Source organism: Rhinatrema bivittatum, chromosome 7 (assembly GCF_901001135.1).
Source record: "Rhinatrema bivittatum chromosome 7, aRhiBiv1.1, whole genome shotgun sequence".
NCBI lineage: Eukaryota > Metazoa > Chordata > Amphibia > Gymnophiona > Rhinatrematidae > Rhinatrema > Rhinatrema bivittatum.
In genome coordinates, this window is record NC_042621.1 from 44,075,706 (window position 1) to 44,097,362 (window position 21,657).

Below are 21,657 nucleotides of genomic sequence, written 5' to 3' on the forward strand. Positions count from 1 at the left end.
ATGCTTTATCTCTCCACATTGGTTTTTATCCTCTGCCCGCCCTCCCTGGAACCCTCCCCCCCCCCCTCCACCATTTGCCAAAGGGAACCATTCCCTTCTTTAGAAATCACTCATGGAGCGCTTGGGTGCCCCTCCACTAAATAACAATAACCTTGCCCATCTCTAATCGAGATTTACCAATATTAGCTATTTTGCAACCGAAACCTTTTAGCATAACAGCAACTGGTCATTACATAGACAGATAGTTATCAGCAAATAGTTACCCTGTTTGTAAACCGACAAGTAAATAAGAATGTAAACAGTGCTAAACCTAATACAAAACAACTTGAACTGTGTGACATCAGCTTGTCCGGGCTGACTAGCCTTCATAGGATCTCAGCCCTGGAGCTCAGCTTTTGCTAGGTGTCACAAGCCATTTTTAACACCTACCGAGCCTTGCTCCATTAGGAAGTGTTCTCTGAGATAGTATGGATGGAAGTTTCCACCTCTTTAGGAGAATCAAAAAACTGACAACCAGAGTCAGTCCAAATTTTGGAAGCTCGGCTGGAACTTGTTTCCGGGCGGGCTAGGTAATGTGGGCCCGTGCCGCGGCGAGTAGGGAACGGGGGAAAGGGGGGGGTAAGCAGGGGGCCCCGCAAGGTAGGGTCAGCGCGCGGTCAGATAAGGAGGGGGGGGGGTTAGGAAAGGACGCCTAGGAGGGGCCGGCGACTGGGCAGTGGAGGGGTTACCAGGGGAACGAGGGGCTGGGTTGGCAGGGGGGGGGTGGAGTCGCGGGAGGGGACGAGATGGGGGGTCAGGAGGGCGTGCGCGCGACGAGCAGACTCGTGCGGCGGCGCAGCGGAGAGCGGCTGGGGAATTTTGTTGAGCGGGCCGGGGTGCGAATCGGGCGGCGTTGGGGGCGCGGTGGTCGAGAGTCGGCGGAGCGGCGTGCAATGGCGGCCCGGGAGCGGGTGGAAGAAGGCCCAAGCGGCGCAGATTCGGAGGAGGCGGCGTGGGTACCTGGCTGCGAGGAGGAGGACAGTGCGGAGTCGGAGGGGGAGCCCGTCGGCGTGGCAATTTACAGGCGCGGCATGGCGGTGCTGGATCGGGTGAGCAGCGGTGCGGATGCTGGGGAGGCCTGGGGTGCCGGGGGGGGGCGCCGGATGGGCCTTCGTTGGGCTGGGGGGGGCGGCGCCGTTAGTGCCGGTGGGGGCTTGGGGCCGTGGTGCGAGGCGGAGTCAGGCCGGCGAGGCTGGGGGCCGGGTTCGCGGGTCTCGCGCTCGCGGGGCCGGGGCAGAGAGGTGCAGCGTGGGGGCCTGGCCGGGCCGGGAGGATTTGGGGAGTGTGGGGCGAGGGGGGCCATTGGGCGCGGAGAGCCGCGCGGCTGAGGGTTGGGCAGGCGTGTTCGGGAGCGGGGCCCGGGCGGCGTGTAGGTCGAGAGCGGCGTGTTCTTGGGGCTGCGGATGGTGGGGGGCCGGGGGCGTGGGACCCAGGGTGGTGAGAGTGGGGGCGGTTGGCTCAGAGGAGCGAGCTGCGGCAGCCGCGGGAGGGGGTAAGGGGAAAAGAGCAGTAGCTCGGCGAGGGAGGGGTGGTCGGAGCAGCTGGAGGCTGCGGAGGGCGGACCCTCTGGGCTTTGGTGATGGTCGGGGGTGCCGAGGGGGGCCAGTGGGGGAGGTGTGGGGGGGCCTTGGGGGGGGGTGGCCAGGTAGGCAGGGGGAGGGGGGGGCAGGTAGTGGTCCGGCGGAGGGGTGGGGTGATGGGGCGGGTTGGGGCGCCCTCCCCCTCGCTGGCTGTACTGTCATTGCAGGGGGCAGCTGCGGAGGAGGACCTCGCGGAGGCGGGGTCGTCCAGTCGCGAGGCTTGGCGGAACGTGGCGCCTGGGGTCGGGCGGCCAGGACAGGCGGTGCGGACCCCGGAGCCAGGAGCAGGACTGGGGGACCCTGGAGCGGCAGGTGAGTCTGTTCTTTTTTCCGCGTCCGCTTGGGGGTGTGCGGGTAGGGGGCGACTATCGGCGTGGTGGGGGTTGGAGGAGCGTCGAGGGTCATGCGGGGTGGCGATGAGGTGCGGGGGTCGGGTGCGGCGGCGGTGGGGGGGGCCACGGGGAGGGGGGGCAGGAGGGGTAGGGGTCGGAAGCGCCGGAGACGGGACAGGGGGAGTTCTACGGACTCCTCGTCGTCCAGCTCCTCTTCATCGTCCTCTTCATCGTCCTCCTCGCGCGAGCAGGCGGCGGTGGTTGTGGGGGACAAGGGGCCGGCGGTGCCGGGCGCTCCTGCGCTCGTGGCCCTTACAGAGTTGTGGGAGGAGGTGCCTCGGTCGTTGCGGCGTCGGATCCAGCGGCGCCAATTCATAGATATTTTCCAGTTAATGGAGGGGCGTGGGGGGCGCCGGAAGGGGAAGAAGCGGCGCAAGAAGAGCGCCCAGGCGGGGGGGGGTTCGCAGAAGGTGGCGCGCAACATCCATAATTGGATGCGCTCGTTCCTACGCTTAGCTAGTGTAGTGGGGCATCGGGATCCTGCGCAGTACGGGCCGCTACTGGCGTACGCGGATGGGATCTTGGCGGCAAGTAAGACATACGAGGGCTGGTCGTGGTTAAACTACGACGAGCGCTTCCGTGATCGCATGGAGGAGAACAGGTTCAATGTCCTGGGGTTCCCAGGATGTGGGGCTGTGGTTAACGCAGATGGCTGCCAAGGTGTCGCCGGGGGCTTCCGGTCTGGGGGTGGCGGCGGGAGGGGGAGGTGGGACGCGGCCCTTTCGGAGTGGGACGCCCGCGGTGGGGGGGGCCAGGCCGAGCTCGGGACGCAGCGAATGTTTGCTGGCGTTACAAATCGTGCCACTTGCCTCTTCCCAGACTGCAAGTTCCGGCATGCGTGTTCCGCCTGTGGAGCGAGTCACACCCGCGGTGCGGTGCGGTAAGCGGCCAGCGAGGGCACGGGAGTCACTCTCGCTGCTAAAGGCTCCGGGAAGTAGCCTGTCGCGACTAGCCGTCACGCCTGTGTGGGTGGCGGCTATGCTTCCCTGGCTTTGGTCGTATCCGGACGGGCGGGTGGCTGCCACTTTTGAGGGAGGGGTTCACAGCGGGTTTCCAGATTCCGAGTCCTGAGGGGGGGGTGGAGGGCGGGGGGGGCAAATTGTCCATCGGTTCGGCGGTTGGTGCAGGTGGTGCGGGACAAGTTACGGGGGGAGATCGAGTTGGGTCGGATCGCGGGGCCGTTCGCGGTGGCGCCGTTTCCTAACTTGGTGCTGACCCCGTTGGCAGTCATCCCTAAGAAGGAGGTAGGGAAGTTTCGGCTGATCCACAACCTTTCATTCCCTGAGGGGCGCTCTGTGAATGACGGTATTCCGCGGGAGCGCTGTGCGGTACGGTACGCTTCCTTCGACTCGGCGGTGCAGGTGGTGCGGCGTTGTGGTCGAGGGGCTTTGATGGCGAAGGCGGACGTGGAGGCGGCGTTTCGGTTGCTGCCGGTGCACCCGGAGAGTTTTCATCTGCTGGGTTTTCGCTTTCAAAGCGAGTTTTACTTTGATAAGTGCATGCCGATGGGCTGCTCGATTGCGTGCGCGTATTTCGAGGCGTTCAGTACCTTCCTTCATTGGGTGGTGGCGCAGCGGACGGGTTCGGCGGATATTGTCCACTATTTGGACGACTTCCTTTTCGTAGGGAGGGCGTCATCGGGTGTGTGTCAGGAGAGTTTGGGCTGTTTTCAAGCGGTGGCACAGGAGTTCGGGGTTCCGCTTTCGGCGGACAAGACCGAGGGGCCTAGGACCAGGCTGGTGTTCCTCGGGATAGAACTGGACTCGGAGGCGATGGTGTCACGGTTGCCTCGGGATAAAGTGGAGAAGTTGCGTGGGACGGTGCGAGTAGCGATGGAACGGCCTAAGACGACGTTGGTAGAACTTCAGTCCTTGGTGGGCAGTCTCAATTTCGCGTGTTGGGTGATCCCGATGGGACGGGCGTTCCTGCGGCGTCTCTCACACGCGATGTCCGGGGTTCGGAGGCACTATCGGATTCGGATAACGGCGCCGATGCGCGTGGATTTGAGGCTGTGGGATACGTTTCTCCAAGGGTTCAACGGGGAAGCCATTTGGCAGTCGAGTCCCCTGGCCAATCACACGCTAGAGTTGTGGACTGACGCAGCGGGTTCGGTGGGGTTTGGGGCGTACTTTCAAGGGGCATGGTGTGCGGCCCGATGGCCGGAGGACTGGGCGAGTGCGGGGGTCACAAGTAATATAACGTTCCTGGAATTGTTTCCTATAGTGGTGGCCCTGCATGTTTTGGGGGGAGCGGCTTAGGGGCATGCGGGTGGTGTTCTGGTGTGATAATCAGGGAGTGGTAGAAGTCATTAACAAAAGGGCGGCTCGGTGTCTGTTGGTGTCCGAATTGTTACGGGAACTGGTATTATGTTGCATGATGATTAACGTGACTGTTTGGGCCCGGCGTGTACCGGGGGTGGACAATAGTGTGGCTGACTCCCTTTCTCGTTTCAAGTGGGAGTTGTTTCGAGAACTGGCACCGGAGGCGGACATGTATGGAGCTCCAGTGCCGCCTTCCCTTTGGAGGTTTGATGCCCTGAAGCATGGGAACTGCTGCGGGCCTCGCTAGCCCCGTCGACTTGGTCAGGTTATGTAGGGGGCGCCAGAACGGTGGCGGGGTTCTTTGCTGCCTTGGGGTGGCAGGGGGGACCAGTATCGGACGCGGCGTTTGTGCACTATGTGGTATGGGCCAGGAAGGGGGGGTCGCACACGAGCAGCCGTGGGGAGACAGTTGGCGGGCTTCTCCTTTTTTATGAGGGCCCACGGGTGGGGTTTCCCTTCAGGGCGCTTCGTAGTGCGGCGGTTGATGGCGGGCTGGCTGCGCATGGCGGGACGCCCGAGGGATGGTAGATTACCTATTACACACGACATTTTAGAGCAGCTCTGGGACGCGCTGGCGGGTTTGTGTGCGTCAGAGTATGAATCATTGCTGTTCCGAGTGGCGTTTTGTGTTCGCTTTTTTTCGGCGCCTTTCGAGTTAGCGAGTTGGTGGCCAGAGCAGCGGGGAGTGGCGGACAGCCTGGGTTTGCTGGCTTGTCACGTGGTGATGACCAGTAGCTCGGTGGTGATCCGGATTCCGCGGTCTAAAACGGACCAGCAAGGTAGGGGGATGGCGGTGGGCGCTTACGGCGGTTCCCGGCTTACGGACTTGTCCGGTGGCGAACGCGGTGAGTTATTGCCAGGTGCGGCCGGACGCTCAGGGCGGCATTTTTGGTGGCACCGGATCGGCGCCCGTTGACGCGATATCAGTTCACGGCGTTAATGCGCCGGGCGTTGGGAGCTGTAGGGCTGGATGCGAGCAGGTTTGGGACTCATTCCTTTAGGATTGGAGCGGCGACTGCGGCGGCGCACGCGGGGCTAGAGGAGGGGGTAATCCGGCGGATTGGGAGGTGGAGGTCGCAGGCGTTCCAGGGGTATATTCGCCCGGGGCCCGGGTCCTCCTGGTGGTAGACTAACGCTTGTTTCCTTGCAGGTGCGGCGGCCGAGGGGACGTCCGTATGGATCTTGGGGCACTCGTATGTGCACTGGGCCTACAGACATGCCTGCGGACGACCTTACGGGCCACACTTGGACTTGACATGCAGAGGGGTGCGGGTGTACTGGTTGGGGCGGCGGGGCATGAGCTGGGAGGAGTTGATCCCCTGTGTTCGCAGGGAGCGCGCGCGACTGGGGTCGCCGCGGGCCCTGGTGGTTCATTTGGGAGGCAACGATTGGGGTACAATGTCAGGGAAGCACTTCATCAGTATAGTCCGGAAGGACTTGATGACGGTGTCCATCCTGCTGCCGACCACGGTGTTGTGTTGGTCGGACATCATTGTGCGACCGGCGCTTGGGGACCAGGTTATGTGGCGCAGGAGCCGGTCGAAGGCCAACCAGCAGATCGGGTCCTGGTTGGCCCGTCTGGGGGGCCGGCATATCCGGCATGCGTGGTTGTGGGGGCAGGTCTCGGGGTTGTTCCGGGAGGATGGTGTTCACCTATCCTTTCTGGGGACGGACCTCTTTCTGATCACCATTCAGGAGGTTCTCGAGGAACTGTTCCCGCGTTAGGTGGTGGCCGCATCTTTGGGGGGCACGGGCATGGTATGCCCGTGTCTATGGCGGTTGGCCTGAGCCGTAATGTTGTTGTTGTCAGACTATGGGGTTTCAGCTGGTACGGGACGGAGGTTGACAACGGGGGGCTGTTGTCAACGACGGGGGCTCCTTGCTAGCAAGGTGGCGGGAGACCCCGGGGGCCTGGCTCCTTGCAAGTGGGCGGCGGGAGCCCACCCGGGTTCGGCTCCTTGCAAGCAAGTGGCGGGAGTGCGAACCGGGGGTGTGAGGCCGGAACAGTGAGCCGGACGGCTGGTAATGACCATCCTGCCGGGAGCGGCGGATGGTCGGGGTGCGGGGATGCTGAAACCCGGATGTTATGTATATTGTTAAATGACGGCTCGGGCCGGTGTATCAATAAAGCTGCGGCCTTATTTAACCCGACTATGTCTATTGGAAATTATTGAGAAATGAATGAAGGGAGACGAGCGAGTGTGGTCACGAGTGCCCATATTATGGAAGCTCGGCTGGAACTTGTTTCCGGGCGGGCTAGGTAATGTGGGCCCATGCCGCGGCGAGTAGGGAACGGGGGAAAGGGGGGGGTAAGCGGGGGGCCCCGCAAGGTAGGGTCAGCTCGCGGTCAGATAAGGAGGGGGGGGGTTAGGAAAGGACGCCTAGGAGGGGCCGGCGATTGGGCAGTGGAGGGGTTACCAGGGGAACGAGGGGCTGGGGTTGGCAGGGGGGGGGTGGAGTCGCGGGAGGGGACGAGATGGGGGGTCAGGAGGGCGTGCGCGCGACGAGCAGACTCGTGCGGCGGCGCAGCGGAGAGCGGCTGGGGAATTTTGTTCCCTCCCTCCCGCCCTTTATGTTCAACTGTTTGGGTAAGTTGTTGTGTTGTCGCAGCAGGGGCGGTTGGCCCGAGCCGTAATGTTGTTGTTGTCAGACTATGGGGTTTCAGCTGGTACGGGACGGAGGTTGACAACGGGGGGCTGTTGTCAACGACGGGGGCTCCTTGCTAGTAAGGTGGCGGGAGACCCCGGGGGCCTGGCTCCTTGCAAGTGGGCGGCGGGAGCCCACCCGGGTTCGGCTCCTTGCAAGCAAGTGGCGGGAGTGCGAACCGGGGGTGTGAGGCCGGAACAGTGAGCCGGACGGCTGGTAATGACCATCCTGCCGGGAGCGGCGGATGGTCGGGGTGCGGGGATGCTGAAACCCGGATGTTATGTATATTGTTAAATGACGGCTCGGGCCGGTGGATCAATAAAGCTGCGGCCTTATTTAACCCGACTATGTCTATTGGAAATTATTGAGAAATGAATGAAGGGAGACGAGCGAGTGTGGTCACGAGTGCCCATATTATGAGTTTGGCTGGGTAGAGGATGGCAAATTTAATTTTACGATTCACCATGTTATTGCAAACGGGTGCGAATGCCTGTGTCAGCTGTGCTACGGTGGTGGAAAAATCTTGAAATATTAAAAGCCTCTTCCCTCCATGAAGCAGATCTTTTTTCCTGTGATATGCTTGCAGAAGTTGTACTTTGTGCCCATAATGTAATATTTGAGCCACTACCACTCGAGGGGATTTTCTTTCCAGTTGCTTAGCCCCTATGCAGAGTGTTCTTTCCACTAATTTTAGCTGGCCCACTAATTCAGGAAGTCCCAGCTCAGTCGGCAGCCATGTTTCAAGCAGATTAATTATATTACTTTACAATACCTGCTCGTCCAGGCCCACAAATCGCAGATTTGATCGGCGCGACCTATTTTCCAGGTCACCAATTTTTTTATTCCTGCGCCGTTACTAGTTTTTTCCAATTTTCGCCATTTTCGCTTGGAGCGCGAGGGAGTCGTCCTCTACCACGTGATGCGGCCCTCCATTACCTCCATACGCGAGTTATAGTCCGCTAGTGAATTGCGGACATCGGCGATTTGGGGAGGAGATTTCTTCAAATTTAGGATTAAGAGCAGCTACTACCGCTGCCGTTATCGACACTGTGGAGGAGGTATTTCTTGCGTTTTCTGGGCTAGCGGGCATTGCAGCGGCCATCTTAGCGTCTGGTTTAGCCTGCTTTTCTTTTTCCTTCCTGGGTGGTCGAATAGGCATTCCGTCTTAAACTGTCTATTTTCCTCAGGTTTCACCGTCCCAGTTGCTAGCTCTACTGTTCCAGGCCACTCAGGAAAAATTACGCCAAGATTTTGCCGTGTAGCAGATAGTGAGAGCGGAGGGGCACCCGGTGCGCGAGGAGAATGCTTCCTCTCCGCTTACCGCATCACATGATCTCCAAGCATCAGACTTTTAATGAATATGCCAATGAAAAGGCATCTCTATAAAATAGTCACATGACCAGTCCTGCTTGCCCAGTGAACACAAGACTGATGGGGAAGAGCCAAAGGAAAATGAGGCTGAACCAAAGGGAAGGAGCCAAGGAGGATCCTGCAGTTAGGTCCCTTACTGCCTCTACTCCGGCAGAGGGGAAAGATGATTCACTCCCTCCCAGCCCTCTCCGAAAGAGCAAGAGTAGAGGAAAACGCAGTAACTTCAGGATCAGAAGGAAAAAAGAACAGTGAATTACTAACAGGCCGATACAGTACAGTGCGCTCCGGAGTACACTGTTAGCCTGCTATTGGACGCGCATTTTCCTTACCCCTTATTCAGTAGGGGAGGAAAACGCGCGTCCAACCCGCGGCACCTAATAGCGCCCTCAACATGCAAATGCATGCTGATGGCCCTATTAGGTATGCGCGCGGGATTACAGAAAGTAAAATGTGCAGCCAAGCCGCACATTTTTCATTCAGAAATTAACGCCGACCTTTGGGTCGGCGCTAATTTCTTCCGGCGCCGGGAATGTGCACAGAAAAGCAGTAAAAACTGCTTTTCTGTGCACCCTCCGACTTAATATCATAGCGATATTAAGTCGGAGGTCCCGAAGAGTAAAAAAAGTAAAAAAAAAAAAATTTGAATTTGGCCCGCGGGCTGTTGGGTCGAAAACCGGATGCTGAATTTTGCCGGGCTCGAGAACCAACGCCAGCAAAATTGAGTGTCAGCTGTCAAACCCGCTGACAGCCGCCGCTCCTGTCAAAAAGGAGGCGCTAGTGTCCCTAGCGCCTCCTTTTCCCCGTTCCTTTCTACTGCGCCACCTAATTTGAATACTGCATCTCGCGCGCACCGGGAGAGTGGGCATTCGTCCGCTCTCCCGCGGACTTTACTGAATCGGCCTGTTTATCAGGTACAATAAGTGCTCACTGTAAGTAAGAAGTGTAGGGTGTTCACCATGCCAAAGTCAGCAGTGTCTGTCCAAAGTGGTAACGTGAAACAATGCAGCCAGGTCTGTCTAGCAGGCTGCAACTATAGTAGTAGTGGGCAACTTATTGGAAATCACAGGCTTATATAGACAGGTATGTCTGGCAAGCTATGATTATCGACCAGGTCAATCTTATATAGCCAGTCACAAGCAAAGAATGCATGATCTTCACAAATTGTTTATTGTTGACTCAAAGGGGCTAATATTCATGTTAATAATGAAATGCTGATTTCAAAGGATTTACCATGTAATATTCAAAAAAAGCTGCAGTCACTTATTTCCATCGATGTGCCTACCTCCAATGTGCATTATTTATGGAAAGGAAAGGGGCAGGGAGTGTCAGAGTGACAGAGGAGTGGGTTTGGTCTACCGTTACATTAAGCCACACTTAACAACACTTAATCTAAACAAAGTTTTCAATGAGTCAGGTGTCAGAGGGAAAAGCTAGAATTCTCTTACAACTACTAAGACTGAAAGAGGAATAACTTTCCCCACTTTTATTGGGGTAAAAAAAGAGGGAGCAAACACTCTTCCTGATGGTCATCCACTTCCACCTCCCACACCCAACCTCTCCTGGCTTGTAACTACTCTCTAAAAATTTATCATGATATGGGTTTCAGAGGCCATATGATACAAGATGCAATTATGAAGGATATGTTCCTTAAAATAATTATGGTCTAAATCATTTTGAAGTGGGGCAAATTCCTAGGAGAAAAGCATGTATATACATAAGCTTGGCCAGCATGTGTTTAAATCTAACCAGTCACTTTGCTGGTCTAAACTCTTCATGAGCAAAGCAAAATTAAACAGCATCAGTGGTCACTCTAAACAAGATCATGGGGCCATTAGATCATGAAATAATTTTATTCCTGGGTCAAAATTAACACAAGCAATCTACAGAAATATTGGCAGAAAATTTCAAGAATAAAATAGATTAGTTCTTTCTGTTCTCCTCCATCTGAAAGGTATTCTCTGCTATGAATTTACGAAGCAGATTTTGCCTTGAATATTTGACCACAATTTTGATTTTTATATATTTTTGTATTTCTGCTTTCCAAATTTCCAATTACTAAAAACATTTGTCCATGTTAACACAAGTTTCACAGCCAAGAAACTGGGACGTTTCAAAGCAAAACCTGAGACTCCAAGTGGAAACAGATGAAGCATGCCAACCCCCCCAGGGCCAGTCCAGTGGCAGCATTCACAGGCCCTTCAGGGGAGGGAGTCCTGATCATAGTGGGACGATTTGGGGCCTGACTGTGGGATTCCCGAAGGAGCTCTGGTACATGGGGCCTGGCCAAGGACTGCTGCTACAATGACGGGGCCAAAGCAGGGAATATAAAATAGAACAAAAATCCCAGGGTAGTTGAGAATGAAACGCCCTGGCTCTGAGTGAGCAGGAAGCAGAGTCAAACAACACCTAGTAACTCTTAGAGCTTTTGCCCCTTTTATGCTTATGGGAAAATGCCTTGCTGGATAAGGTCATAAAATATGTAAAAGTGTACCTAAATCCAATAAGAATAAATCTCTTTATTCATGACCCCTGCAGGTCATGGTAAAAATGTTAAATCTTTAATTCTGTTTATCGAAAAGCATTTTATATAAATGAGAAAAAATAACATTTATGCAAAACCTAACAAAACAGAAATCAGACATTTGCAGTACTGAAATACTGCTGGGTGTCTAAAATCAACTTTCTGGTTTCTGCATTCAGCTCAAACGTCTCAGAAAATTTCCAAGGAAGCTGAATAGTTCAATTACTTTAAAAAAGGAGCAATGTGATCGTTTATCAAAAACAGAATTAGTTAAAATGAAATCATAGTAGTTATGGAGACAGTATACCTTTCTTTATAAGGCTAACAAATGTTTAACAATGCTAGATTTTGGAAATACTAATATCCATCCAAGGACATTGCCTGAGCAAAGGCCCTTAGTACTGCAGTCCCAGAGATTATCCTTCTAAAGGTTTTCTGTCTACCAAACTACTTTACGTTCAGTGTTCACTCTAATGATTTGTTTTCATAAGAGAAAGATGCTTCCTTCATTAAAAACTTCCAAAAATGGTCTATGTAATTAGTTCACAGCCTTCCTCTGCCTTGCAGCATCATGGAGGAGCAGGATTGGCTTTCATTAGAGCTTGAAGGATTGAAGCAACAGACTTAATTCCAATTATGCAATTCAGTAAAATTAAATAATTGATAAAATTCAGTCAGAGAATAGTTAGTTTCTGTCTGTGGATTTAAAGTGTGAGAATTTAACTTTTAATACAAAGTTTAATTGAGTTCGTTTGTGGATATAACTTTCTTACAGGTTCAGAACACTTGGTAAGTTACACTACCACTGTTTAGAAAAATATACAGAGATAGTCTGAAACTAGAGGCAGTAAAAAGTAAGCACAAATAAAACCTCAGACCAATAATTTCAAGGAACACCATTAAATCCACAGATCTTATTCAGACTATCTGGCAAGTAAACAGTGAGCAGTGCTGTAAAGTTGCAGTGCTAGTCAGCTTTGGGTACTGTACATGCCAGGGCAAAGCTCTTATAGCTGCACTGACGTTCCCATTCATTAGGACTATTCCTGAATCCTACCTCACACAAAGAGATAATGGCGGCATCTTTTTTGCAATGGACCAACTGTGCAATTGTAATGCTCAGTGGTGGTGAAAGCATTTCTGTCTATGTGAGAGCGCAAGGCCAAATTCACAGCCGAGCAGTTCTGGGAGTCGCGAGCATACGATTATGTGATTTTAATGCTGAGCAGGGTACTGCTAGTCTCACAAACTTAGGTGAAGAGCAAATATTTTTCTCTCTGTGGTATTTTTAAACACAAGTCTTGAATACAATCTATGAAAGGCATTGTTTTAAATACCTAAAATAAGCAGTGTTATGTAAAACACTCTCGAGCTGAAAAGTTTTGCATGTCTTTTCCCAGTCTTTTCTCTAAAGACAGGCATTGTACAAGAACTTGCCAAAATTAAGTCATTTCAATTTCATGGATTCTACAAGAGAATCAGCTTTTTCTGTGGCAGCACCTTCCTTATGGAACTCCTTGCCGGCTGTCTTAAGATTAAATCTTTGCAGTGAAACTTTCAGATGTGGCCTTAAGTCATTTCTTTTACAGCAGGTTTTTCAAGCCTAGTAATCAGTCAACTATATTTCCATCTAAATGTTGATGTTATTTTTCATCCGCTGTTGAAAGAATGTTTGTATGTATATAGTTTTGTTTTAGTTTTATATGTGTGCTTTTACCATTTTATGAATGTTTTATTGTATATCGCTTTGGCCTTTTTGTGTGAAGCGACTGATAAATTTCATGAAATGAAATGAAAATGAAGTTTTGAAATGCTCCCCAACGAGTGTATAAAACTAAATATTCTCAAATGAAAACAATTCCTCTTCTACAATCTTAGCACCTTGCTGCATGGAGCACCCCATGGAGTTTCTGAGGAATGCAGGAATTAAAGAGAATCTATAGAGTAGTTTATATTTAAAATGTCTCTACTCCATGCATCTAAATTAATCTGAATTTTTCAAATATTTTTAACAAGTTTGAAGCCAGAAAGGAAACTATATATTACAATAACTTTATTGTCCAGTAAAATACAAGACTAGAAGAGGGTGGGAACCTGACGTGCAAATCAGTCCTGAACCCTTTCTGGTACTGTAAAGTTGTAATTTAATTTTTTCTGTCTAACCAAGATATTCCAGATATGTTATTTCTAAAACGTCATCCTGTCTTACTAAAATAATACATAGGGTTAGGGACTGTGCCAATAAAGAAAAGTTTAGCGCTTACCACTCTGTTGCCTTTCTAAAGCAGCAAGTGGAAGGATACCATTATGTTATTCTATTTAAAACTTTCCCTAAAATGAATCCTTAATGGTTTATTGGGGATCTGCATTGAACTTTGCCAGCACTGTTCAGGTTGGCCAGAGCATTTGAGTATTTTACACCTTACAGTGTATGAGAAAGTAAAATGGAAGGCATACCAGGAGCAACTCCAGCCGGAGGAGGCGATCCCAACTCGCCTCCACTTGTCTGACTCATGAGCGCTACAGATGTGTCTCTGGATGGTGGTAACTGCAGCTCTTTTGGGAGAAGGTCATAGACAGATTCTAAAAAAAAAACAAAAAAAACAAAAGAGAAATGGAATAAAATAAAAGCAAAAGTTGAACTGAATGGAAATTTCTTCAAGCTAGCAATAAAGAGAAGCAAACCATTTGTTAAGAAAGTAATGAAATGTCTGCATAGCCACCAATAAATCACCATCCTGTGAAGAAACATCTCAATTAGGACTAGAACCAGCATATCTCTGGTCCAGAGGCAGTAATATCTCTACTAGTCACCCAAAGGCCTGCTGGTGGGGAAGCCGGATTGATCTCCCACCACGCATTTTTCTCTGTGCTTGACTCCAAGCACATTTAATATATTATTTCTCCTAGGACAAGCAGAATGGTAGTCCTCACATGTGGGTGACATCATCACATGGAGCCCAGCATGTAAAACTTTTGTCAAAGTTTCTAGAAACTTTGACTGGAACACTGAGCACGCGCAGCATGCCACTATCCGTGCGTCCATGTGCAGTCCCTCTTCGGTCTCTTATTTTTTGCAGTGTTTGCCTCACGGTAGTGGAGCTCTGCTCTTTCATGCGTTTTTCAAAGTCCTTTTTTTATCGTTTTTTGAGGGTTTTCTGTGCCGGGTCCCTCTTCTACCCGTCGGGGTTCTTCCTGCGGCACGGTAGGTTGATTTTTCCCCTTGTTGCGGTCAATCCCAGTGTGTTGCTTTTCAGTGGCCGCCAGCCATCGACTGCTTGCCAGATGTTTTTCATGGCGTCGTCCGCTTTTCAACAATGCCCCCAGTGCACGCGGACCATGTCTATCACTTATCTGCATGCGGTTTGTATCCTCTGCCTGGGGGAGTCGCATGTCATCTGGGGGTGTGCTCTCTGCGATCAGATGACTCCCAAAGACCATTGTGCCCGGCTGGATAAAATGAAAAAGCTTTTTGGGTCCAAAACGTCTGATCCATCTACTCCGGCATCGGGGGCATTGACACTGAGAGTCCGCGGCACTGAAGTCAGGCTCACTGGTCTATAGTTACCCCGGATCGCCCCTGGAGCCTTTTTAAATATTGGGGTTACACTGGCCACCCTCCAGTCTTCAGGTACAATGGATGATTTTAATGATAGGTTACAAATTTTAACTAATAAATCAGAAATTTCATTTTTTAGTTCCTTCAGTACCCTAGGATGCATACCATCCAGTCCAGGTGATTTGCTACTGTTTAGTTTGTCAATCTGGCCTACTACATCTTCCAGGTTCACAGTGATTTTGTTCAGTTCCTATGAGCAGTGTACCTAGCAGGGACAGAGAATGTGGTTGTGGACTGCACAAGTGGGTGCTGCATCCAACAGTAACGAACCCGATCTTCCGCCTGTGGAAAACCCCAACATGGCCTTCTTTGCCTCCCCTTGCAACAGTAAAGTGAGCCACTTCTGCTCCTTGTTCAGGATTCAGGCTGGCTCCCTCTGTTACCAACAGCACCATAGTTTCTTGTGCCTTTTGGCACCCAGTTAGGGGCTGTTGGTCATTGTTGTATCCAGGAGCAGCCTGTAGCTTAGTATTCATCTACATGTGAGGACTACCATCCTGCTTGTCCTAGGAGAAAGAAGAGTAGTTCACCTGTAACAGGTGTCCTCAGGAAACCTGCCTGCCACCCTGTGGATTTGGGTTCTCCAGCATTTTGTTGTTTTATTTTTTCACTCGTGAATTCTGTGTTACAAGACTGAAGAGGGACCCCGCACGGACGTGCGGATAGTGGCATGCTGGGAATGCTCAGTGTGCCAGTCAAAGTTATAAGAACATAAGAAATGCCATACTGGGTCAGACATTTCTAGATGTTGCGCTGGAGGTGGACCCTTGGGCCGAGGTGGGGTTGACGCTACCCGTAGGAGGAATCCTACAGGTCCCCACCGTTGGCAGGCAGAGAGAGCTGACAGAGGCCAGTTGGCGCTTCACCAATACAGCCCTCGTTCCCTGCAGGTTAAGCCTTTGGGTGCTGGGGCCGGCTGGACTTAGGTGGCCTCTATCAGTGGTCGTCAATGGGTGGATCGAGGTCAGCCCAGAGACAACTAGTGTAATGTCAGTCTGTACTGGACGAGGCGGAGTCCCAGAGACCCGGGCGCCAATAGGAACACAGTCTGACAGAGGGTGCCCGAGCAAGAGCAGACCAAAGCCTGAATTTATTTTATTTATTTAAAAAATTGTCTATACCGTCATTTAGTAATGCACCATCACAACGGTTTACAATTAGGCACGAAATAAGTTTGGTTTTGGTTTCTAAATTATCCAGAGGGTGCCAATAAATTTTTCGGTTACATGTTTCAATAATATACTTTATATGGAAAGTGGATTGGGATTTCCATTTATATGATTAATAGGATAATCATATATGTTTTATACTGTCCTCTTAATTTAATACTTAATTATGATGAAAATAATAAAGTAAGCAATTCTGCTTTTCGGTGACTTTCCACTGTGTGTATGTGTTCTTATTCATCGACCTCACTGTGAAAGGCTTTTTTGAAGAGCCTTGTTTTTAAACTTTTTTTGAAGAGTTTTAAATCTTTCATTAGTCTTAATTCGAGTGGTAATGAACCACTTCCAGGACAAAGGCTGAAGAGGCGTCTTTAAGCAAGCTGGGTTCAGGGCTGGCGACAGTCTGGAGGCAGTGGCAAGCAAGACTGAGGTCTAGACGAGGAGAGAATCAAAGGATGGTCAGGCGATACAGAGGTCCAGAGCTAGAGAGAGGCAACGGAGCAGTCAGGCAATACAGAGGTCCGGGGCTAGAGAGAGGCAACAGCGTCGTCAGGCAATTTGAGAGAGCGGAGCCCGGCCTTATTTATCGGAGCTTAGCCGACGTCATCATCCGGGGCTGTGGCCAGGTTCCTGCCGCGGGCCCTATTAAAGAATCAGCTGTGCGCATGCGCGCCTAGGGAGGGGCACGGCGCTGGTCGGGACAGCATCTCTCTGCGGGCCACGCGGAGAGGCCCGATGCGGAACATCAGGAACTGTAGCAGAGCCAGAGGCCCCAGGGGCGGCCCGGGAACAGAGCCAGCAGCCGCCAGAGATGAGGGACCAGGTGCTGGATCACTTTGAAAGAAGTGAGGGGGCCGAGCCGCTGGTCTGCCGCAGCCGACGAGCATAACACTAGAAACTTTGATAAAAGTTTTCCGTGCCGGGCTCCATCTGACGATGTCACCCACATGTAAGGACTAACATCCTACTGTCCTAGGAGAACACCTGATACAGGAAAGCAACTCTGCTTTCTTCATATTGTCATTATTAAATTACAACACCTACATGCCTATTGCTCAAGATGGCCTTGAGAAGAAGATGGCATGAGAAGAAGAAAAACACACATAGGGGCGGATTTTCAGAGCCCTGCTCGCGTAAATCCGCCCAAAACCGGGCGGATTTACGCGAGCAGGGCCCTGCGCGCCGGGAAGCCTATTTTACATAGGCCTCCCGGCGCGCGCAGAGCCCCGGGACTCGCGTAAGTCCCGGGGTTCTCCGAGGGGGGCATGTCGGGGGCGGGCCCGGTCGTCGCGGCGTTTCGGGGCGTGTCGGCAGCGTTTTGGGGGCGGGTACGGGGGCGTGGCTTCGGCCCGGGGCGGTACGGGGGCATGGCCGCGCCCTCCGTACCCGCCCCCAGGTCGCGGCCCGGCGTGCAGGAGGCCCGCTGGCACGCAGGGATTTACGCCTCCCTCCGGGAGGCGTAAATCCCCCGACAAAGGTAAGGGGGGGTTTAGACAGGGCCGGGCGGGTGGGTTAGGTAGGGGAAGGGAGGGGAAGGTGAGGGGAGGGCAAAGGAAAGTTCCCTCCAAGGCCGCTCCGATTTCGGAGCGGCCTTGGAGGGAACGGGGGTAGGCTGTGCGGCTCGGCGTGCGCCAGCTATACAAAATCCATAGCCTTGCGCGCGCCGATCCAGGTTTTTAGCAGATACGCGCGGCTCCGCGCGTATCTACTAAAATCCAGCGTACTTTTGTTTGCGTCTGGAGCGCAAACAAAAGTAGGCTATTCGCGCGCCTTTTAAAATCCGCCCCATAATGAATTAAGAACTGCAAGGATTCACAACTGGGCCCCATTGTGAAGAAACATTTCAGCCAAACTAGAAACAACAACCTGACCTAGAGGCAGCAGCTCTACTGATCTGCCAAAAGGAAGATGTTTTTCTCATCAGGAGAAAGTTCATTACAGTTTAGGATTCAAAATTATCCCATGCTTTAAGAAATCAACTTGGCTTTTTTGTTAACTTCTAACTTGGAAGCATTACGCAGCTCTGTCATTTTTGGGGGGTTTTTGGGGGGGAGGGGGCGGATTGGGAAGCTTATTACTATTTTCTAGTGTATTTAGAGCGTGCGAAATGTACCACTTTAACAATACTTACATTTATCTACAAACCAGGTACACAATGAAGGGGGTGGTGAAAGCTTCTACCATGGGACGTTTGAACAAACCCAGTTTATAAGTCCTGTAGGCCATGCCATTTTACACAAATAGTGCTAAAATACAATAGGCTTTTCAGTATTATGCTAAATTATGTGAATTTACCACTGAAAAGTCCAACTGTACTTCGCAGTGTGATAGCCATCACTATTTCAAAAATGCACTGTCACAGCACCACAGCGACACACTCTAAATTCACTTGCAAACCTGGGGGAACTGTGCTCTATTCCCTGTGTTGGCCAGAACTTCGGATACTGCAGAGGCAGAACTCACAGTCCTTGGGGTTGAGATTTAGGGTCTATGACTACAGGGAAGCAGGAACAGCTCTGGCACATGGCCCCCAGCCGAGGTCAATCACCACAACGACTGGGCTGAGGGAGTAGAGAGGGGATATGAAATAGGGGTAAAATCTCCAGTAGTTGCAAATATATTTGTTGACATTGATATTGTACCATTTCCAGCATAAAGCAAACATCCATAAATAAATGAGCATAATATAACCCAAATAACATGGCAGACTTGAAGAGGAAAGATTTTCTCTCTAGTGTCCCAGAATGCATGTCCAAAGCTGCCACTTCGTTTATAGACCATGTGAAACAAGAGCTAAATTTGTACACTCCTTCATTTGAAATACTCAAAGCCCAGCAGTCACCACTGCCAACATCTGACAAAAAATCATGAGAGACAATAACAGCGGCTCGAATTGCTGTTTTTCAATCACTGTTTCTGTCCTGTCCCGTGCTAGTGTCCTGTCACTCAGGAAGCTATTGGCACCTCAGCTTGCAAGTTTTTTTAAGGAAAAATTGGAAGCAAACTTGCTTTTTCAGGTATGTGTTAATGATGCATGGAAGCCAGAAACACCAGAGAATATATTTACTTACTTAGACATTTTATATACCGTTGCTCCAAGTCAAGATCACAACAGTTTACAAAAGTAACATTCTTAGATATAAATCAACAAATAATGACTGGTTAAAGATGTAGTGTTCGTAAACAGGCATTAATATCTATCAAATTAAATGTTTCAATCTATTTGACTGATAGTCTAGAAAACAGACGAGTAGTACAGAGAATAAAATAAAATTTAATCAGTACATTGAAATGATTCTTACATTCACTTGTTAAATTTATTCCTCATGCTTCACTTAGTATCTTTTCTCCTTCCTTTTTTTTTTTTGTAGCGCTCTACTTTCTGATGATTTAAGTTAGGTTATATGCATTTTTGAATAGCCATGTTTTTAGCTCACTTTTACATCTCTTTCTATGTGGTATCAAACGTATAAGGCAAAGAGGAATCCAAAGGCTATTATTCAAGATACAAACTACTCAACTGATTGTTTCTCAGAAGTCGAAATCCCACGTTGCTTAACTTCAGCAGTTTATAACTGCCCCAGGAACTAAAGGATTTTACAAATTGTCAGCTCTGCACATGCTTACTCCTGTGATCCATTACTCCTTGCCATGTACATTATATTGGAATGTACTAAAAAATACCATCAAAATGGAAAAAAGAACACAGCAATGCTATAAATACTCGACGTACACAGTACAATACATTGGTGATAAGAATTCAGATACAATAAATCCCTGCCCCAAAGAGAAACCTGGAGCAATAAAGGATGAGGTGACTTGCCCAGGTCACAAGCAGCAATCAAGTAGTAGAAATGGGATTTGAACTTTGACTTTCCTGCTCCTGAACAATGTGTTACAACCACAAGGCAGCTCTTCCTTTCATTATGATCATTAAAATGATAAGTATTATAAACACATGTACAATTAACAAGTATATTTTTTTTTTTTTATTTATGAACTTTTAATATACCAATATTCATAGATAAATGTGATTATATGAACATCTGAAGATACACTGAGCACACTGGAGAACAATTCTGGCAGAACTCTCCTGTAGTACTCTTTTTAATCTAATCAATAAAAATTCCTTCTTCCTATAAGATTTCACACTCCTCCTTGCTGTGCAATCAAAGGGGCATGCATATAGCGTCATTCACGGATTATAGATCAACTGGGGCAAAGAAAAAAAAAGAGGGACATTACAATTGAGCATTTCAATTATTGAGCCTGAAAATGGTAAAATCATGGATCGCACATTTGTCTGCCTGACAGAATGGGCATAAAATGTCAGATGTAGTCATTCACATGCCTTAGAAAACTCTTTACCGGCCTCTAAAAAACAGCAATTTAGCAGCAAGTCTGAAATATGAACTTGAAAAATAAACAAAAAGCTTCTTACCAGTAGAAGATTATTTGAAATCCTTTTTAAAGAGGCATATTTTCATGTTACTTTTAACTCAAATGAACTAGAACTTCAAACTTTCGGGCCGATACAGTACAGTGCACTCCGACGGAGCGCACTGTTAACCCTCTATTGGACGCGCGTTTTCGACGCGCTAGCGTTACCCCTTATTCAGTAAGGGGCCGAAAACGCGCATCCAACCCCCCCGAAACCTAATAGCACCCGCAACATGCGGTATTCCCGCGCGATTCAGAAAACAAAATGTGCGGCGATATTAAGTCTGAGGTCCCGAAAGTTGCCAAAAGTATTAAAAAAAAAAAAATTTGAAGTCTGCCAGCGGCTCACGGGTCGAAAACTGGACCCTCAATTTTGCCGGCGTCCGGTTTCCAGACCCGTGGCTGTCAGCGGGCTCGAGAACCGACGTCGGCAAAATTGAGCATCGGCTGTCAAACCCGCTGACAGCCGCCGCTCCAGTCCAAAAGGAGGTGCTAGGGACATGCTAGTGTCCCTAGAGCCTCCTTTTGCCTGTTTTTACCGCCGGGCCTAATTTGCATTCTGAATCGTGCACACAGGAGAGTGGCCTGTGCTCTCCCGCAGACTTTACTGTATCGGCCCGTTTGTTAGCAGCACAAACAAAAACATTAGGAAATCCAAGGAGTAAATCATCAGCTCCTGACTGCTGATATTCTGGAAGATTTAAGTCAGTATAACGGTCATAAGATTGGAAAGGCCTACTTAATTTACACTTACCCACGACCGCCTCCAACCCCGACCACGAGGCAGCCCCTGCCTTCCTCCGGGAAGCGCTGACGTCATCGGCCGACCTTCCTCCGCCTCCGAGGGACACGCTGCCGACGCACAGCCAATCAGGGGACAACCCTGATTAACCCTCTAATTATAAATATAGCAGGCTCCCAGGCGCCGCGCGCCAAGCGTCGTGCGCCGAAGGAGCACGCCAAAGGAGCCTGCTCCTTCGTGCACTCCCTTTGTGTACTCCCGTATGCTCCTCTGTCTTCAATGTTCCTCCCCTCCAACCCCCCCCCACAGCCCTCAACAACTACCAGCCCCATTATATTCTTCCCAACACTCAACATATGAATCTCTGAAAAGTAATCATCCAACTCCCAAACAACCTAACAACCCCTACCACCATTCACTCCCCACCCAGCAACCAAGCAACAACCTTCTCACACAAAACTCACACAATGGCCTCAGCCCAATACATCCCCAAACTAACCCATCGCCACAACAACCACCACACTCCTAAATCCACACCCACCACTAGACGTCTCACCAAAATTCACCCCAACCCTAACATACCCTATACCACAATCACACTCATTACTCTACTCCTCATTAATGCACAGTCAATCACCAAAAAAATCCCAATCATCCATGACATACTCACAGACGACCAACCAGACATATTCTGTATAACCGAATCTTGGCTGAAAACATTCTGACACAGTCCTACTCAATCAACTGCCCAAAAACACATACAATATTTTCTCCATACCCAGAAACAAAAGAAAGGGAGGTGGCCTACTATTCCTAGCTC

At 50.4% G+C, this 21,657-nt stretch overlaps 1 protein-coding gene across 6 annotated transcripts in view; it reads right to left on the reverse strand.

Annotated features, from left to right (window-relative positions):
• Positions 1-21,657, reverse strand: part of NFAT5 (nuclear factor of activated T cells 5) — an 852,247-nt gene that overhangs the window by 530,266 nt on the left and 300,324 nt on the right. For 4 of the 6 annotated variants that reach the window (XM_029608296.1, XM_029608298.1, XM_029608295.1 and 1 more), the window contains exon 2: positions 13,328-13,453. In XM_029608296.1, the coding sequence (XP_029464156.1) occupies positions 13,328-13,453 (126 nt within the window). Of the gene's footprint in view, positions 1-13,327; positions 13,455-21,657 lie in introns of those variants that run through there. The other 2 variants (XM_029608301.1, XM_029608300.1) reach the window with 2 other exon arrangements.